General features: G+C 47.7%; 1 protein-coding gene across 3 annotated transcripts in view; it reads right to left on the bottom strand.

Annotated features, from left to right (window-relative positions):
• Positions 1 to 17,035, bottom strand: part of LOC123763990 (uncharacterized) — a 73,358-nt gene extending 56,323 nt beyond the window's left edge. For 2 of the 3 annotated variants that reach the window (XR_011229460.1, XM_069330123.1), the window contains exon 1: positions 16,515 to 17,034. Coding sequence is in view for 2 of the 3 variants with exons in the window: in XM_069330123.1 (XP_069186224.1) it covers positions 16,515 to 16,568 (54 nt within the window). In the remaining variant the exon portion in view is untranslated. Of the gene's footprint in view, positions 1 to 16,514 lie in introns of all 3 variants that reach the window. The other variant, XM_069330124.1, reaches the window with a different exon arrangement.
• Positions 17,036 to 17,864: the final 829 nt, after the last annotated feature.

A 17,864-nucleotide genomic window follows, 5' to 3' on the forward strand; every position in this document is an offset into this window, starting at 1 on the left:
CTGGCCGCCCCGGGGCGCGTGATGCCCGCTCTACATCAACACTGGGGGGACGAGGCCTGGCCGCCCCGGGGCGCGTGATGCCCGCTCTAAATCAACACTGGGGGTACGAGGCCTGGCCGCCCCGGGGCGCGTGATGCCCGCTCTAAATCAACACTGGGGGTACGAGGCCTGGCCGCCCCGGGGCGCGTGATGCCCGCTCTAAATCAACACTGGGGGTACGAGGCCTGGCCGCCCCGGGGCGCGTGATGCCCGCTCTACATCAACACTGGGGGGACGAGGCCTGGCCGCCCCGGGGCGCGTGATGCCCGCTCTAAATCAACACTGGGGGTACGAGGCCTGGCCGCCCCGGGGCGCGTGATGCCCGCTCTAAATCAACACTGGGGGTACGAGGCCTGGCCGCCCCGGGGCGTGTGATGCCCGCTCTACATCAACACTGGGGGTACGAGGCCTGGCCGCCCCGGGGCGCGTGATGCCCGCTCTAAATCAACACTGGGGGTACGAGGCCTGGCCGCCCCGGGGCGCGTGATGCCCGCTCTAAATCAACACTGGGGGTACGAGGCCTGGCCGCCCCGGGGCGCGTGATGCCCGCTCTACATCAACACTGGGGGGACGAGGCCTGGCCGCCCCGGGGCGCGTGATGCCCGCTCTAAATCAACACTGGGGGTACGAGGCCTGGCCGCCCCGGGGCGCGTGATGCCCGCTCTACATCAACACTGGGGGGACGAGGCCTGGCCGCCCCGGGGCGCGTGATGCCCGCTCTACATCAACACTGGGGGACGAGGCCTGGCCGCCCCGGGGCGCGTGATGCCCGCTCTACATCAACACTGGGGGTACGAGGCCTGGCCGCCCCGGGGTGCGTGATGCCCGCTCTACATCAACACTGGGGGTACGAGGCCTGGTTGCCTACCCTGAATATGGCACTGGTGTGACACTAACTTGAGCAGGAGACTTCTGTCTCTAGACACACGACATACCGTCGTTATTTTTTGTCGATATGCTGGTTGCGAGGATGGTGATTGTGAGTGTGGTGATTGAGAGGGTGGTGATTGCGAGGGTGGTAGTTGCGAGGATGGTGGTGCGAGGGTGGTGATTGTGGGTGAGTAGTAGGAATGGCAAGTAAAAGTAAATGGCAAGGAAGTAAAGTTGCAGTTGTTAGATTGTATTCTTCCGGCAGATCTGTGATCACCTTAGGAATTAAGCGTCAGCAACCTGTCTCCATGAGGGGAACAGACCCAATTGCCTCGAGGTCTATACCTGGCAGACTGCTCACGTGTCCCTCTAATATCCATACCGAAGCCTTCAAACAGCTAAGGCCTTCTGTACAAACTAATTACAGAATAATAATAAACTAACTTTTGTAGAAATTTCCTATCAATCGATAAATTCTCGATTGATAGGCTACTATAATTAATTAACCCCCAAGTTGTGTTAGGATATGACTTGTGGGAGATTTTAAAACCATACAGTCCGCTCAAATAAATACAGCCCGCTAAGCTATCTAAAGAATTAATAATTAAATCAATTATACAACATAAATAAAATTACATTAAAGTAATTAATAATTAAAATAAATTAAATAATATCCCACGAGTCAGAATTCCCCACAATTATATCCATAAGAACCCAGCGAGGATTAAAACTCAGTCTTAATTCCTATGACATAGCTGAAACAAATGAGACTAATATATAGATTAAATTTTGTTGACCTTGAACAAAACTTTGAAAATATTTGACCTTGAACGAGACTGATTAATTTTGGTCTTAAACTGGTCTCTGTCACATTTTGGTCTTAAAATGGTCTATGTTATATTTCGGTCTTCAACTGGTCTCTGAATAATTTTGTCTTAAATGGGGTGAAACTGCAGTAAATGGATATAAAAACTAAAGGTTACTGCTAATGGGTCTATTTTACTTAACAAAACTTCTATGACAATATTTTCTGATGATTTTTTTTAAATTTCGGTCTTAAACTCTGATAATATTTTAGTATTAAATGGATGTGACAAAGTGAGGAATTCTTCTAAGGGGCCCTTGGGACCTCTCTCAGGGCGGCAGCTTAGCGGCGCCATCATCAAAAATAAAAATGGTGCTGCTAAGCTGCCATTCCCACTACTGCGGTGGTGGTGGTTGTGAGGGTGATTGCAGTGGTGGTGGTTGCGAGGGTGGTGGTTGCAGTGGTGGTGGTTGCGAGGAGTGGTGGTAGTTTGTATTTATCTACCAGTGATTACTTTGCCCACCTGTTAGCCTTGTGTATCAGCTGTGTGGTAATTGAACTAAACTAACATTACATTTTTTTGGTGGTATCTAGTGTTAAAGTTGAGTGTGGAGGTGGCTTCCACAACTTCTCTCAGTGCATTCCACTTATTGACACCCACTACAGGGTGCCACTTATTGACACCCACTACAGGGTGCCACTTATTGACACCCACTACAGGGTGCCACTTATTGACACCCACTACAGGGTGCCACTTATTGACACCCACTACAGGGTGCCACTTATTGACACCCTCTACAGGGTGCCACTTATTGACACCCACTACAGGGTGCCACTTATTGACACCTACTACAGGGTGCCACTTATTGACACCCACTACAGGGTGCCACTTATTGACACCCACTACAGGGTGCCACTTATTGACACCCACTACAGGGTGCCACTTATTGACACCCACTACAGGGTGCCACTTATTGACACCCACTACAGGGTGCCACTTATTGACACCCACTACAGGGTGCCACTTATTGACACCCACTACAGGGTGCCACTTATTGACACCCACTACAGGGTTGGAGTATCTCCTTACATTGTAATTTATTTGCGCTTCCAGTTTCAGCCTGTGTCCTCTCGTCCTTCTTTTTCTCAATTTAATGAGGCCATCTTTGTGCATGCTATCTATTCACTTCAGTATCTTGTATGTTGTGATCATATCCCCCTCTATTTTTACTCTCCACTAGGGTTGCGATATTTAGTTCTTTGAAGCTGTCTTCTCAACTTAAACCTCTTAGTTCTGGTACTAATGGTGATGCAAATCTCTGCACTTTTTAAAATTTAGTTCAGTGTTCCAGAAGGTGAGAGTTCGAGACCGGTGGTGCGTATCTCAGTGTTGGTCTCGCACTGTGTAGATTACCTGGAAAAAAGAAGAAGGGAACTTCTAGGAGAAAGCGCCAAGCCATTACGACTATAGAGCACTTGGAAGAGGTCTGAATAATGATTTGGGACAGGACGGGGGAAAGGAATGGTGCCCGACCACTTGGACAGTCGGGGATTGAACGCCGACCTTCATCTCGCGAGACCGACATCGCTCCGTGCAGGTCTCTCTTTCGAGGAACTGGGCAGGACCGTAGAGTCCACATTTAAAGTTTTAAATGACGTGCTAAAGTGTATGGCTAACTTGTACTTGTACTTGTACTTGTACTTGTACTTGTACTTGTACTTGTACTTGTACTAGCCTCAGTATATAGAGATAAATCTAGTAGTTGACACTTGACTGAGTCAAATACCAGAAGAAAAATAAATGTAGACAAACCCTAGAGTATGCAGCACCAGCACGGTACACAACCTCTGATAAACAAACCCTAGAGTATGCAGCACCAGCACGGTACACAACCTCTGATAAACAAACCCTTGAGTATGCAGCACCAGCACGGTACACAACCTCTGATAAACAAACCCTTGAGTATGCAGCACCAGCACGGTACGCAACCTCTGATAAACAAACCCTAGAGTATGCAGCACCAGCACGGTACACAACCTCTGATAAACAAACCCTAGAGTATGCAGCACCAGCACGGTACGCAACCTCTGATAAACAAACCCTTGAGTATGCAGCACCAGCACGGTACACAACCTCTGATAAACAAACCCTTGAGTATGCAGCACCAGCACGGTACGCAACCTCTGATAAACAAACCCTTGAGTATGCAGCACCAGCACGGTACGCAACCTCTGATAAACAAACCCTTGAGTATGCAGCACCAGCACGGTACGCAACCTCTGATAAACAAACCCTTGAGTATGCAGCACCAGCACGGTACGCAACCTCTGATAAACAAACCCTTGAGTATGCAGCACCAGCACGGTACGCAACCTCTGATAAACAAACCCTTGAGTATGCAGCACCAGCACGGTACGCAACCTCTGATAAACAAACCCTTGAGTATGCAGCACCAGCACGGTACGCAACCTCTGATAAACAAACCCTTGAGTATGCAGCACCAGCACGGTACGCAACCTCTGATAAACAAACCCTTGAGTATGCAGTATTAAACTCCCAAGAAAAGGTCGAGCTGGTCGTCTTATCCTCAGACTGAAACCTTATCCCCTTCACCCTGGAGTACCGATGCTACGGTGTCCCTCACTTGAAGGATGCCGGCGTCTTAGAAGAGGATTTGTGAAAGATTTCAGAGCGTCGTACAGGCTGTTGCCAATAGACTCGATGGGGTGGATATTAAGTGAGATAATCCCGCGCACACAAGAGGGTGGCTGATCGACGCATGTACACCAGTGAGAGGCAGGAATGTGAGGGCAGGAAAAGAGGAGAGGGAAAGGCAAGGGAGGTGGGAAGATGAGCGGCCTAGCGCTCAAGGTAGAATATTTGAAATTAATCTTATGATGTGACTAAAGCTTCTGCGTGATAACAAAAGCAACATTGTGTCAGTTGAACTGTTATAACACATATGTAATGGAACCAGCGAGTCTAAATTGATTCAAAGAAAAGCCACCAATATTAAAATGATGGGACTGCACGATATGTTCAGATGAAAGAGTACAGCACTTCCTTCCACCCTGGCAGATAGTACCTTTGGACATCCTGATGCCTGCATCAGGATGTCCTGATGCAGGCATCAGAAACTAGAAACTAAGAAACCCAAGAAACTAATCCCAAACAACCCTCATGCTCAGCTTGCTGTTAAATTAAGCAGCCTATCTTGAGAGGATTTGGAGGCTTAGCGTCCCTGCGGCCCGGTCCTCGACCAGGCCTCCTTTTTGTTACACACCCCCAGGAAGCTGCCAGTAGCAGCTGTCTAACTCCCAGGTATCTATTTACTGCTAGGTGAACAGGGCCATCATGTTGAAAGAAACTCTGCTCATTTGTTTCCGCCTCCACTGGGAATCGAACCCGGAAGCTCAGGACTACAAATCCAGAGGGCTGTCCACCTAGCTGTCAGGCCCCTAGAACACATTCTAGACCCTAGAACACATTCACAATATACTAACTATAAACAACATGGCACAGACCATATACACTGACGGATCACTCAATACAGCTACAGGGAGGGCAGGAAGTGCTGTTATTGCTCATCAGCCCGATGGCAGCACAATTCTAAGAAATATCATAGTAACTGGGCGTCCACAATGCAGGCCGAGTTGGTAGCGATACTGGTAGCACACGAAATTATTGACAACACTGAAGTAGACAGCTTAATTACTTCTGACTCCCTTTCCTCACTACGAGCAATAAATAGTTTGTAAACAAGTAATAACGTGCTTGTCTTGGAAGCCAGACAGACATATAAGTATACTAAATAAGATGGTAAATATAACAAGGTTGTGGATTCCTTCTCACATTGGCCTGCAGGAACGTGATAAAGTTGACGCCCTTGCTAAGGCTGCAGTAAATAAAGACTGTTGAACGGAATCTTGAGTTATCAAATAGGACCCTTAAAAGTGTCCTTAGACAAGAACAACTGGATGAATTTGAAAAGTAAAATATGTGTATGGGGCAAGTAACAAAGTCAGCAGACTAACAGATGTTGCCACAGCTCGTATATAACTTGGCTACAAGTATCTCTGGCAGTTGGGCTTGTATAGGGATTTAGATGAAGTAAAGTGTAAAGTGTGTGGATAAAGACAGGGACACACACTCCAACACTATATCTTGGACTGTAGTAAAATTGAGCCATTTAGAGATAAATCTAAACTCACGCTGTTTGAAATGGCAAACCATCTTATTACTAAGGAAAAAATACCTGAAATCCTTGCACTGTATCTATATTTCGCTTCCAGTAGATAAACGACATATGAGATTAAGAAACAAGTTGTTTATTGTGAAGACTAATAATAAGCAGCAGCTTTGACTCTGTAATATCTCCATTGCTCAAACAATTATGCATTAGCGATAAGACCTACAATTAATGTATAATGATTTACTATAAATAAATAGCTCTTGAAACAGAACATTCTGTGTAACTAGCTGACATTGTAATTATAAGATGTGAAGGATAGATGAAATTGAATATGTAATAATCTCTGTTGAGGTCTGATAAAGACCTCAACGTTTTTAATTGACCATAGTTCAGCTCTCGCACCGCCGTAACTAGAAGATTGAAAGCGTCGAGGGTGGAGGAGAGGGGAGAAGTGGAAAGAGGAGAGGAAGGGAGTGAGGGGAGAGGTAGCAAGAGGAGAGAGGGAGAATAAGCAAAAAGTTTACAACCAGATGCAAGTTCTGAGACCTGACGTCTCCTAACGCCCCGTCATGTCCGCTCTTGTGTCTAGTGCAAGATGATACATATGAGAGAGAGAGAGAGAGAGAGAGACAGAGAGAGAGAGAGACAGAGAGAGAGAGAGACAGAGAGAGAGAGAGAGACAGAGAGAGAGAGAGAGACAGAGAGAGAGAGAGACAGAGAGAGAGAGAGACAGAGAGAGAGAGAGACAGAGAGAGAGAGAGAGACAGAGACAGAGAGAGAGAGAGAGAGAGAGAGAGAGAGAGAGAGAGAGAGAGAGAGAGAGAGAGAGAGAGAGAGAGAGAGAGAGAGAGACAGAGAGAGAGAGACAGAGAGAGAGAGAGAGACAGAGAGAGAGAGAGACAGAGAGAGAGAGAGACAGAGAGAGAGACAGAGAGAGAGAGAGAGAGAGAGAGAGAGAGAGAGAGAGAGAGAGAGAGAGAGAGAGAGAGAGAGAGAGAGAGAGAGAGAGAGAGAGAGAGAGAGAGAGAGAGAGAGAAAGAGAGAGGGGGGAGAGAGAGAGAGAGGGGGGGGAGAGAGAGAGAGAGAGAGAGAGAGAGAGAGAGAGAGAGAGAGAGAGAGAGAGAGAGAGAGAGAGAGAGAGAGAGAGAGAGAGAGAGAGAGGGGGAGTGTAGCAAATTTTAACATAAACAAGCAAAGAATTTCAAGCAGTCAAAAACACTAACAACAAGAGTTGTTCATTTGAGAAAAAGCAGCAACTTTAACTCACCTAAATACAGTCACTAATATTATGAGCTTCAACTTTCAAACCCCCGGCAACCTCAGGCGCCGTGGGAAGCCTCCCACCACACCACCAACACCCACCACACCACCAACACCCACCACACCACCAACACCCACCTCACCACCAACACCCACCACACCACCAACACCCACCTCACCACCAACACCCACCACACCACCAACACCCACCACACCACCACCACACCACCACCCACCACACCACCAACACCCACCACACCACCAACACCCACCACACCACCAACACCCACCACACCACCAACACCCACCTCACCACCAACACCCACCACACCACCAACACCCACCTCACCACCAACACCCACCACACCACCAACACCCACCACACCACCAACACCCACCACACCACCAACACCCACCACACCACCAACACCCACCTCACCACCAACACCCACCACACCACCAACACCCACCTCACCACCAACACCCACCACACCACCAACACCCACCACACCACCAACACCCACCACACCACCAACACCCACCTCACCACCAACACCCACCACACCACCAACACCCACCTCACCACCAACACCCACCACACCACCAACACCCACCAACACCCACCACACCACCAACACCCACCACACCACCAACACCCACCACACCACCAACACCCACCACACCACCAACACCCACCTCACCACCAACACCCACCACACCACCAACACCCACCAACACCCACCACACCACCAACACCCACCACACCACCAACACCCACCAACACCCACCACACCACCAACACCCACCTCACCACCAACACCCACCACACCACCAACACCCACCAACACCCACCACACCACCAACACCCACCACACCACCAACACCCACCACACCACCAACACCCACCTCACCACCAACACCCACCACACCACCAACACCCACCTCACCACCAACACCCACCACACCACCAACACCCACCTCACCACCAACACCCACCACACCACCAACACCCACCACACACAAACCATGAGGAGGTAATCAAACACTATTAGACAAGCTTCATACTTTACGGTTAAATTGATCGATGGTCGTGTTCAGTATGTGGTCGCGACGGTCGTGGTCGCGACGGTCGTGGTCGCGACGGTCGTGGTCGCGACTCTAAGAGCAGAAACAGTAATTTGCCTAACTGCTTACACATGCGGGAGTAAATGGTTGACCGGCCGAGTGCTGTAGTATATAGTGAGACACTGGAGCTTGTCCTGCATAAATGTCTGACATTCTCCAGACTCGTTGGTGTAATTATAGGAATTGTTCTGAGTCCTGCAGATGGCGTGGACACGCGCTAAGAGTCCTGTAGACGGCGTGGACACGCGCTAAGAGTCCTGCAGACGGCGTGGACACGCGCTAAGAGTTCAATAAAGTCTCTCTATTAAGAGTTCGCACACACAGTGTTCCGCAGAGTGTCGTCCACTGTATGGACTACCAGAGTGTTGACTACGGGTTGTGACGAGGATGTGCTGGCGTGGAGACGGTCAGAGGAGAAGTGTGCCCCAGTGTCAGGTGCTGTGGGGGGAGGGGGGGTCTGTCCTTGCCTGGTGTTTACATGAGGCTCCTGCCGCCTGTGACAGCCTCGTCTGCGCCTGGCAGGGTGGTGTGGAATGTTAGCGGGTCGTGGTAGTACTGACAGCATTGGCAGTGGTGGCAGCGTTGGCAGTAGTGGCAGCGTTGGCAGTGGTGGCAGCGTTGGCAGCGATGGTAGTGGTTTCAGGGATGGCAGTAGTGGTAAGGAAGTACTAGATTATATTGTGTGAAGCATTAGATCATATTGTGTGAAGCATTAGATCATATTGTGTGAAGCATAGATCATATTGTGTGAAGCATTAGATCATATTGTGTGAAGCATAGATCATATTGTGTGAAGCATTAGATTATATTGTGTGAAGCATTAGATCATATTGTGTGAAGCATAGATCATATTGTGTGAAGCATTAGATCATATTGTGTGAAGCATAGATCATATTGTGTGAAGCATTAGATTATATTGTGTGAAGCATTAGATCATATTGTGTGAAGCATAGATCATATTGTGTGAAGCATTAGATCATATTGTGTGAAGCATTAGATCATATTGTGTGAAGCACTAGATCATATTGTGTGAATCATTAGATCATATTGTGTGAAGCATTAGATCATATTGTGTGAAGCATTAGATCATATTGTGTGAAGCACTAGATCATATTGTGTGAAGCATTAGATCATATTGTGTGAAGCATTAGATCATATTGTGTGAAGCATTAGATCATATTGTGTGAAGCACTAGATCATATTGTGTGAATCATTAGATCATATTGTGTGAAGCATTAGATCATATTGTGTGAAGCATTAGATCATATTGTGTGAAGCACTAGATCATATTGTGTGAAGCATTAGATCATATTGTGTGAAGCATTAGATCATATTGTGTGAAGCATTAGATCATATTGTGTGAAGCATTAGATCATATTGTGTGAATCATTAGATCATATTGTGTGAAGCATTAGATCATATTGTGTGAAGCATTAGATCATATTGTGTGAAGCACTAGATCATATTGTGTGAAGCATTAGATCATATTGTGTGAAGCATTAGATCATATTGTGTGAAGCATTAGATCATATTGTGTGAAGCACTAGATCATATTGTGTGAATCATTAGATCATATTGTGTGAAGCACTAGATCATATTGTGTGAAGCATTAGATCATATTGTGTGAAGCATTAGATCATATTGTGTGAAGCATTAGATCATATTGTGTGAAGCACTAGATCATATTGTGTGAAGCATTAGATCATATTGTGTGAAGCATTAGATCATATTGTGTGAAGCATTAGATCATATTGTGTGAAGCATTAGATCATATTGTGTGAAGCATTAGATCATATTGTGTGAAGCATTAGATCATATTGTGTGAAGCACTAGATCATATTGTGTGAAGGATTTCCAAACATGACATAATAGGGGATGAACGTATGGTGGAAGGTTGCCTTCAATATGACCCATAAATAAAGGTATATTATTATATAATCTTTTGTGGGAGTGCGCGATATTGTTGCTCGTATCTTCTGACTCAACTTTGTGTTGCTGATACTCTTTATCACCTGTATGTGAGAGACAAATGAGGTGCCTGGCGCCTCGCTTTCTATATACACAATTATGTGTTGTGTAGCGATGTTTAGTATGTGTGAGGACGACAATGATCTCTTCCCTTGCAACAGCTTACGTCTTCTGCGATGGTGGTGGTGGTGATGGTGGTGATGGTGGTGATGAGGGTGATGATGGTGGTGATGAGGGTGATGATGGTGGCGATGGTGATGGTTGTGATGATGGTGATGATGATGGTGAGGGTGATGATGGTGCTGGTGATGGTGATGATGGTGATATTAGTGATGGTGGTTGTCGGAAATCCGACACACATAATAACATAATTTATCCTAAAAGAAAACGAGAATTTGTTATTCCGTGACGTGATCAACAACACATAATATAAACTCTCATCTCTTTTTAAACTTCAGTCTAGTGTTTATACTTAATAAAATAGTATTCACTAGCACTGAATAAACATAATTAGCAGTAAAAATATAGCTTAACTCCCTTATTACTGTAAATTAAACACAGAATATTGAGGGAACATTATTGGAACCCAGGTCAGAGACACGGGGGCGACATCTCCCGTCACGCAGGGTGCAGTCGCACCTCCACACATCTCCAGTATCAGCTAATGATACTGGTAATGGCTCCAAAGGGCCACCCACCACTTAGGGGCTATTCATGCCCGTGCCACCTTTTGGGTGGCTTAATCTTCATCAATCAATCAATCAGGTCAGAGAGACGAGCCAATCACTTACACAGACTCATAACAAACCACACAGGAGACAAGTGCGCCTGGAGAGTTACGATACGCATCACGCACGATAGACTACTTACTCTATCCTAGTGAACTGCCACAGTAACACAGTGCTTAAGTATCCGACTGCTTTATATTCTAGTACTAGTGGTGTACACTGTATAATATAGAATAAGTAGTGGATATAAACATAAGAAAAACACAAATGCAGTGTGTAGCGTTTTACTCAGCTTTTTACTACATACACAAATATTCATGTGACACCTGTACTTTATATGTTAATGTGCCTTGACTAATGTTAAACATTCGGCAGGTAAGCTAGTGATGCGCAGTTACTGAAAGGCTGCAGCTGGGCTTCAACATAACAGTAATTTTCTTGTTACTCTGCTGTACACAAAGACGTCAGCTGCCCCAGGCGACCATTTTATGCTCCCTGGAGCATGTAGTCACACCCTGGAGCATGTAGTCACACCCTGGAGCATGTAGTCACACCCTGGAGCATGTAGTCACACCCTGGAGCATGTAGTCACACCCTGGAGCATGTAGTCACACCCTTAGCAGATACTGGGAGAAAATCACAGCCTTGGCAGGCCCCACCTACAGTGTCAGCTAAGATACACTTGTTTACAGTAGATAAATTTTCAAACTGTAGATAGAGTAGTTGTGTTCATAATTAAAGTAGCTTCAAGAATAATAGTAGATTAGACCATATGTGGTAAAATTTATATTTTGCATAATAAGGTAAACAAGTATTGCTTGTACCATATCCATTACAAGGTGGTGCAAGTTGTATTTGTCCCTTCAACTGAGTGCAGAAATATTTTAGCAGGATGAATTAGAATATACAGTCCACTAACTAAGGACCAAAATAATATTGAAGTTAACAAAAATTAAAAACTAGAATGAAAAGAATAATTGCCTGCTAGGTGAAGGTGATGATGGTGATGGTAATGGTGGTGATGATGATAGTGGTGATGATGGTGATGGTCGTGATGATGATAGTGGTGATGGTGTTGGTGGTGGTGGGGGTGATGGTGGTGGTGATGGTAATGGTGGTGGTGATGGTGTTCGTGGTGGTGTTGGTGGTGGTGGGGGTGATGGTGGTGGTGATGGTGATGGTGGTGGTGATGGTGATGGTGGTGGTGATGGTGGTGGTGGTGATGATGGTGGTGCTGGTGGTGGTGATGGTGGTGGTGATGATGGTGGTGGTAGTGGTGGTGATGATGATGGTGGTGGTGATGATGGTGTTGGTGATGATAATGATGGTGTTATCTTGAGGTTATCTTGAGATGATTTCGGGGCTTTAGTGTCCCCGCGGCCCGGTCCTCGACCAGGCCTCCACCCCCAGGAAGCAGTCCGTGACAGCTGACTTAACTCCCAGGTACCTATTTACTGCTAGGTAACAGGGGCATTCAGGGTGAAAGAAACTTTGCCCATTTGTTTCTGCCTCGTGCGGGAATCGAACCCGCGCCACAGAATTACGAGTCCTGCGCGCTATCCACCAGGCTACGAGGCCCCCTGTTGGTGATGATAATGATGGTGTTGGTGATGATAATGATGGTGTTGGTGGTGATGATTATTGTAGCGATGGGGTTGGTATTGATGAGAGTGGTGGTGATGGCGATGAGAGTGGAGGTGATGGTGATGTGATGGTGTTGGTGATGATATGTGTTGGTGGTGGTGATGATGATGATAGTGATGCTGATATTGTCAATATTATTGGTGTCAAGAGCAGCGATATTCTGACTACCTCGCTGTCTGGGGCGTGTTGGTGTGGGCGTCAGCTGTCAACAGCACCAACTGTCAGCTGTCAAGAGCTCCAGCTGCCTCCCGGCCCCGTCACTCACCTCACCACACGTGCAAATATGCACAAAATGTTTGTGTTTGTGCTCACCAATTTGTACAAATTTATTTGTGTCCGCAGGATCGAGCATTGACTCTTGGACCCCGCCTTTCTAGCCATCGGTTGTTTAAAGCAATGACTCAGGTCCTATTTCCCTATTATATTTAGTTTTAAAATTATGAATAAAGTTTGCTTCCACAACCTGTTCCTTAAGTGCATTCCATTTTCCCACTACTCTCACGCTAAAAGAAAACTTCCTAACATCTCTGTGACTCATCTGAGTTTCCAACTTCCACCCATGTCCCCTTGTTAGTTTAGAATTCAGGGTCTATTTCGTCTATTTCCACTCTGTCGATACCCTTGAGTATTTTATATGTTCCTATCATATCCCCCCTCTCCCTTCTATTTTCTAGTGTAATCAGGTTCAGTTCCTTCAGGCGCTCTTCATATTCCATCCCTCTCAACTCTGGGACGAGTCTCGTCGCAAACATCTGAACCTTTTCCAGTTTCCTTATGTGTTTCTTCAGGTGGGGACTCCATGATGAGGCGGCATACTCTAACACTGGCCTCACGTAGGCAGTGTAAAGCGCCCTAAATGCCTCCTTACTTAGGTTTCTGAATGATGTTCTAACTTTTGCCAGTGTAGAGTACGCTACTGTCGTTATCCTATTAATATGTGCCTCAGGAGTTAAACTAGGTGTTACGTCCACTCCCAAGTCTCTTTCACGAATCGTCACAGGTAGGCAGTTTCCATACATTGTGAACTGTCCCTTTGGTCTCCTATCACATAATCCCATTTCCGTAACTTTACATTTGCTCGTGTTGAACTCCAGTAGCCATTTCTCTGACCATTTTTGCAACCTGTTCAAGTCCTCTTCGAGAATCCTACATTCTTCATCTGTCACAACTCTTCTCATTAATTTTGCATCATCCGCGAACATTAACATATAGGACTCTACTCCTGTAAACATGTCATTGACGTATATTAGAAATTGAACTGGTCCCAGCACCGATCCTTGTGGTACTCCACTCATTACTGTTCGTCAGTCCGACTTCTCGTCTCTTACCGTTACTCTCTGGCTCCTTCCTGTTAGGTAGTTCCTTACCCAAGCTAGGGCCTTTCCGCTTACTCCTGCCTGCCTCTCAAGTTTGAATAGCACTCTCCTGTGCGGTACTGTATCAAAGGCGTTTTGGCAGTCCAGATATTTGCAGTCTGCCTATCCTTCCCTGTCCTGCCTTATTTTTGTTACTTTATCATAGAATTCCAGAATGTTTGTTAGGCATGATTTCTTTTCCATGAACCCATGTTGGTGTTTGTTTACAAACCTAACGTTCTCCAGGTGTGCAACAAGTCGTAGCCTGATTATTCTTTCAAGTATTTTACAGGGGATGCTTGTCAGTGATACAGGTCAGTAGTTAAGGGCCTCCTCCCTATCCCCCTTACTCGAAAATTGGTACGACATTTGCCTTCTTCCAACAACTGGGCAATTCTCCTGTCATAAATGACTCATTCAAGATTCAGGCCAGAGGCACGCTGAGGACTTGCGTTGCCTCTTTTAGTAGCAGAACTTAAATAATAATGTTATAATAAACTGAATGGAAAATGCCATGTCTGATAACTTCTGCAATCATTATACCGACTCAAGATGATCTGAGGTTCTAAGTAGGCAGCTTGAAGTGAGAGGAGAGATGTAGAGAGAGAGAGAGAGAGTAAGAGAGAGAGAGAGAGAGAGAGAGAGAGAGAGAGAGAGAGAGAGAGAGAGAGAGAGAGAGAGAGAGAGAGAGAGAGAGAGAGAGAGAGAGAGAGAGAGAAAGGGAGAGTAAGAGAGAAAGGGAGAGTAAGAGAGAGAGAGAGAGAGAGAGAGAGAGAGAGAGAGAGAGAGAGAGAGAGAGAGAGAGAGAGAGAGAGAGAGAGAGAGAGAGAGAGAAAGGGAGAGTAAGAGAGAAAGGGAGAGTAAGAGAGAGAGAGAGAGAGAGAGAGAGAGAGAGAGAGAGAGAGAGAGAGAGAGAGAGAGAGAGAGAGAGAGAGAGAGAGAGAGAGAGAGAGAGAGAAAGGGAGAGTAAGAGAGAAAGGGAGAGTAAGAGAGAGAGAGAGAGAGAGAGAGAGAGAGAGAGAGAGAGAGAGAGAGAGAGAGAGAGAGAGAGAGAGAGAGAGAGAGAGAGAGAGAGAGAGAGAGAGAGAGAGAGGAGAGAGAGAGAGAGAGGAGAGAGAGAGAGAGAGAGAGAGAGAGAGAGAGAGAGAGAGAGAGAGAGAGAGAGAGAGAGAGAGAGAGAGAGAGAGAGAGAGAGAGAGAGAGAGAGAGAGAGAGAGAGAGAGAGAGAGAGAGAGAGAGAGAGAGAGGAGAGAGAGAGAGAGAGGAGAGAGAGAGAGAGAGAGAGAGAGAGAGAAAATGTTAGTTGCTACTATCAAACATATACACAACCGCTGCCACCGCTCTCATTTGACTGTCTCGCCGACCAGTGACCCGGGAGAGAGACGAGATGTAACTACACTGTCAATACAGGTGAAGAACGACTAATGGTCAAGGGGTCCTGGCCTTCCACCTCCAATAATCAGGCCACCACTGGCTAGTGTCCACTATACCGCGGGTTCTGTCTACAACGGAACACTCAAGTACTGTCATCAAGGTACACAGGCAGGAGCACCTGACAGACGACGCTATATCAATTGGACAGAAAAAGGATGATTACCATGTTGTTGTTTTAGATGCAGCTAATCGGAACAAAGAGGTGCAAGTAGCACGGGCTATGGTGAGCCCGTAGTGGACTTACCTGGCACAGGAGCGGGGCTAGCACGGGCTATGGTGAGCCCGTAGTGGACTTACCTGGCACAGGAGCGGGGCAAGTAGCACGGGCTATGACGAGCCCGTAGTGGACTTACCTGGCACAGGAGCGGGGCTGTAACTCGATTCCAGTGCAGTTCACTTGATCTAAGGTCAGTGATGTCTCCTGCGGGCCGAGGCTTGAGCGGTCCCAGCACCACACACACACACAACCCCCGGCACTCTACTGCCTCCACACGACCACAGCACAACAGCCAGCACCGTGACCTCCGCCACACATGACCTGACCTGACCCCGCCGCGGACCTGGCCCTTGTTAGTGCCTCTCTCACCTGTGACTGTTCATTGTCCAGGTCCAGACTGGCAGTGTGTAGTCCAGACGTACACTGTTCTGTGTACCGCTCTCTTGTTACTGAGTGTGAGTGTGAGGGCATGCATGAGTGCATCAGAGAGTGCTACAGTGAGTGTGAGAGCATGCATGAGTGCATCAGAGAGTGCTACTGTGAGTGTGAGAGCATGCATGAGTGCTCCAGAGAGTGCTACTGTGAGTGTGAGAGCATGCATGAGTACATCAGAGAGTGCTACTGTGAGTGTGAGGGCATGCATGAGTGCATCAGAGAGTGCTACTGTGAGTGTGAGAGCATGCATGAGTACATCAGAGAGTGCTACTGTGAGTGTGAGAGCATGCATGAGTGCATCAGAGAGTGCTACTGTGAGTGTGAGAGCATGCATGAGTGCTCCAGAGAGTGCTACTGTGAGTGTGAGAGCAAGCATGAGTACATCAGAGAGTGCTACTGTGAGTGTGAGAGCATGCATGAGTGCATCACCGAGACACTTACCACAAGGGACAGCATGGCCAGCTCCCTCAGCACCTTGTTCTTTGTGATCTCCATCTAAGATGGTCGTTAGAGGCCGATGGGCGGCTCTGGTGGGTGGGCGGCTCTGGTGGGTGGGCGGCTCTGGTGGGTGGGCGGATCGGGTGGGTGGGCGGCTCTTTGGTGAGCGTCTTTTGAGTGGATGGCCGGGTGGGTGGGCGGCCTTTTTCCCTACTTTCCCTCGAGTGGATAGTGAGCAGCCTCTCTATCTAGTTGGTGGGGTGTCCATTTCTCGGGTGGGTGGGAGGCCGGGGTTTGGCCGAACGGGTGGGTGTGTTTCCTGGTGATTAGGCAGGTGGGTGAGTGGGCGGCCGAGAGAGTAAGCGGCCGGGCTTGGGAAATCGCGCTTGTACGATTGAAAAGGTGTCCGGCTTGATGGGTTCAGGCGAAAGCAGCCGGATAAGTGATATTTAAGTGAAACGCTGAGTGGGTGGAGAGCTGGGTGGGTGGGGAGCTGGGTGGGTGGGGAGCTGAGTGGGTGGAGAGCTGGGTGGGTGGGGAGCTGGGTGGGTGGGGAGCTGGGTGGGTGGGGAGCTGAGTGGGTGGGGAGCTGGGTGGGTGGGGAGCTGAGTGGGTGGAGAGCTGGGTGGGTGGGGAGCTGAGTGGGTGGAGAGCTGGGTGGGTGGAGAGCTGGGTGGGTGGGGAGCTGGGTGGGTGGGGAGCTGGGTGGGTGGGGAGCTGGGTGGGTGGAAGGGGTCAGGACTGTGCTGGAAAGATGTACGAATAGTGGGCAGGCTCCCAGACACAGAGTGGGTGGGCGGGTCATACCAAGAGCAGGACGAGTGGGCGGTGTTAGAGTGGGCGGTGTTAGAGTGGGCGGGGGGCGGGAGCGTCAGGGGAACACCTTGAAGAAGCGTGCGGCGTGTAGCGAGGACATCGTCACAGTAGTGATGGTCAGCAACACAACACACCACAGCGATCCTCTCCTGACACAGGTGCCTCTATCACCTCTCTAGCACCAAGTCTTATTCTTAACACAGGTGCTTCTATATCACCTCTCTAGCACCAAGTCTTATTCTTAACACAGGTGCCTTTATTACCTCTCTAGCACCAAGTCTTATTCTTAACACAGGTGCCTCTGTCACCTCTCTAGCACCAAGTCTTATTCTTAACACAGGTGCCTCTGTCACCTCTCTAGCACCAAGTCTTATTCTTAACACAGGTGCCTCTGTCACCTCTCTAGCACCAAGTCTTATTCTTAACACAGGTGCCTCTGTCACCTCTCTAGCACCAAGTCTTATTCTTAACACAGGTGCCTCTGTCACCTCTCTAGCACCAAGTCTTATTCTTAACACAGGTGCCTCTGTCACCTCT

This window comes from Procambarus clarkii, chromosome 23 (assembly GCF_040958095.1).
Source record: "Procambarus clarkii isolate CNS0578487 chromosome 23, FALCON_Pclarkii_2.0, whole genome shotgun sequence".
Taxonomy (NCBI): Eukaryota; Metazoa; Arthropoda; class Malacostraca; order Decapoda; family Cambaridae; genus Procambarus; species Procambarus clarkii.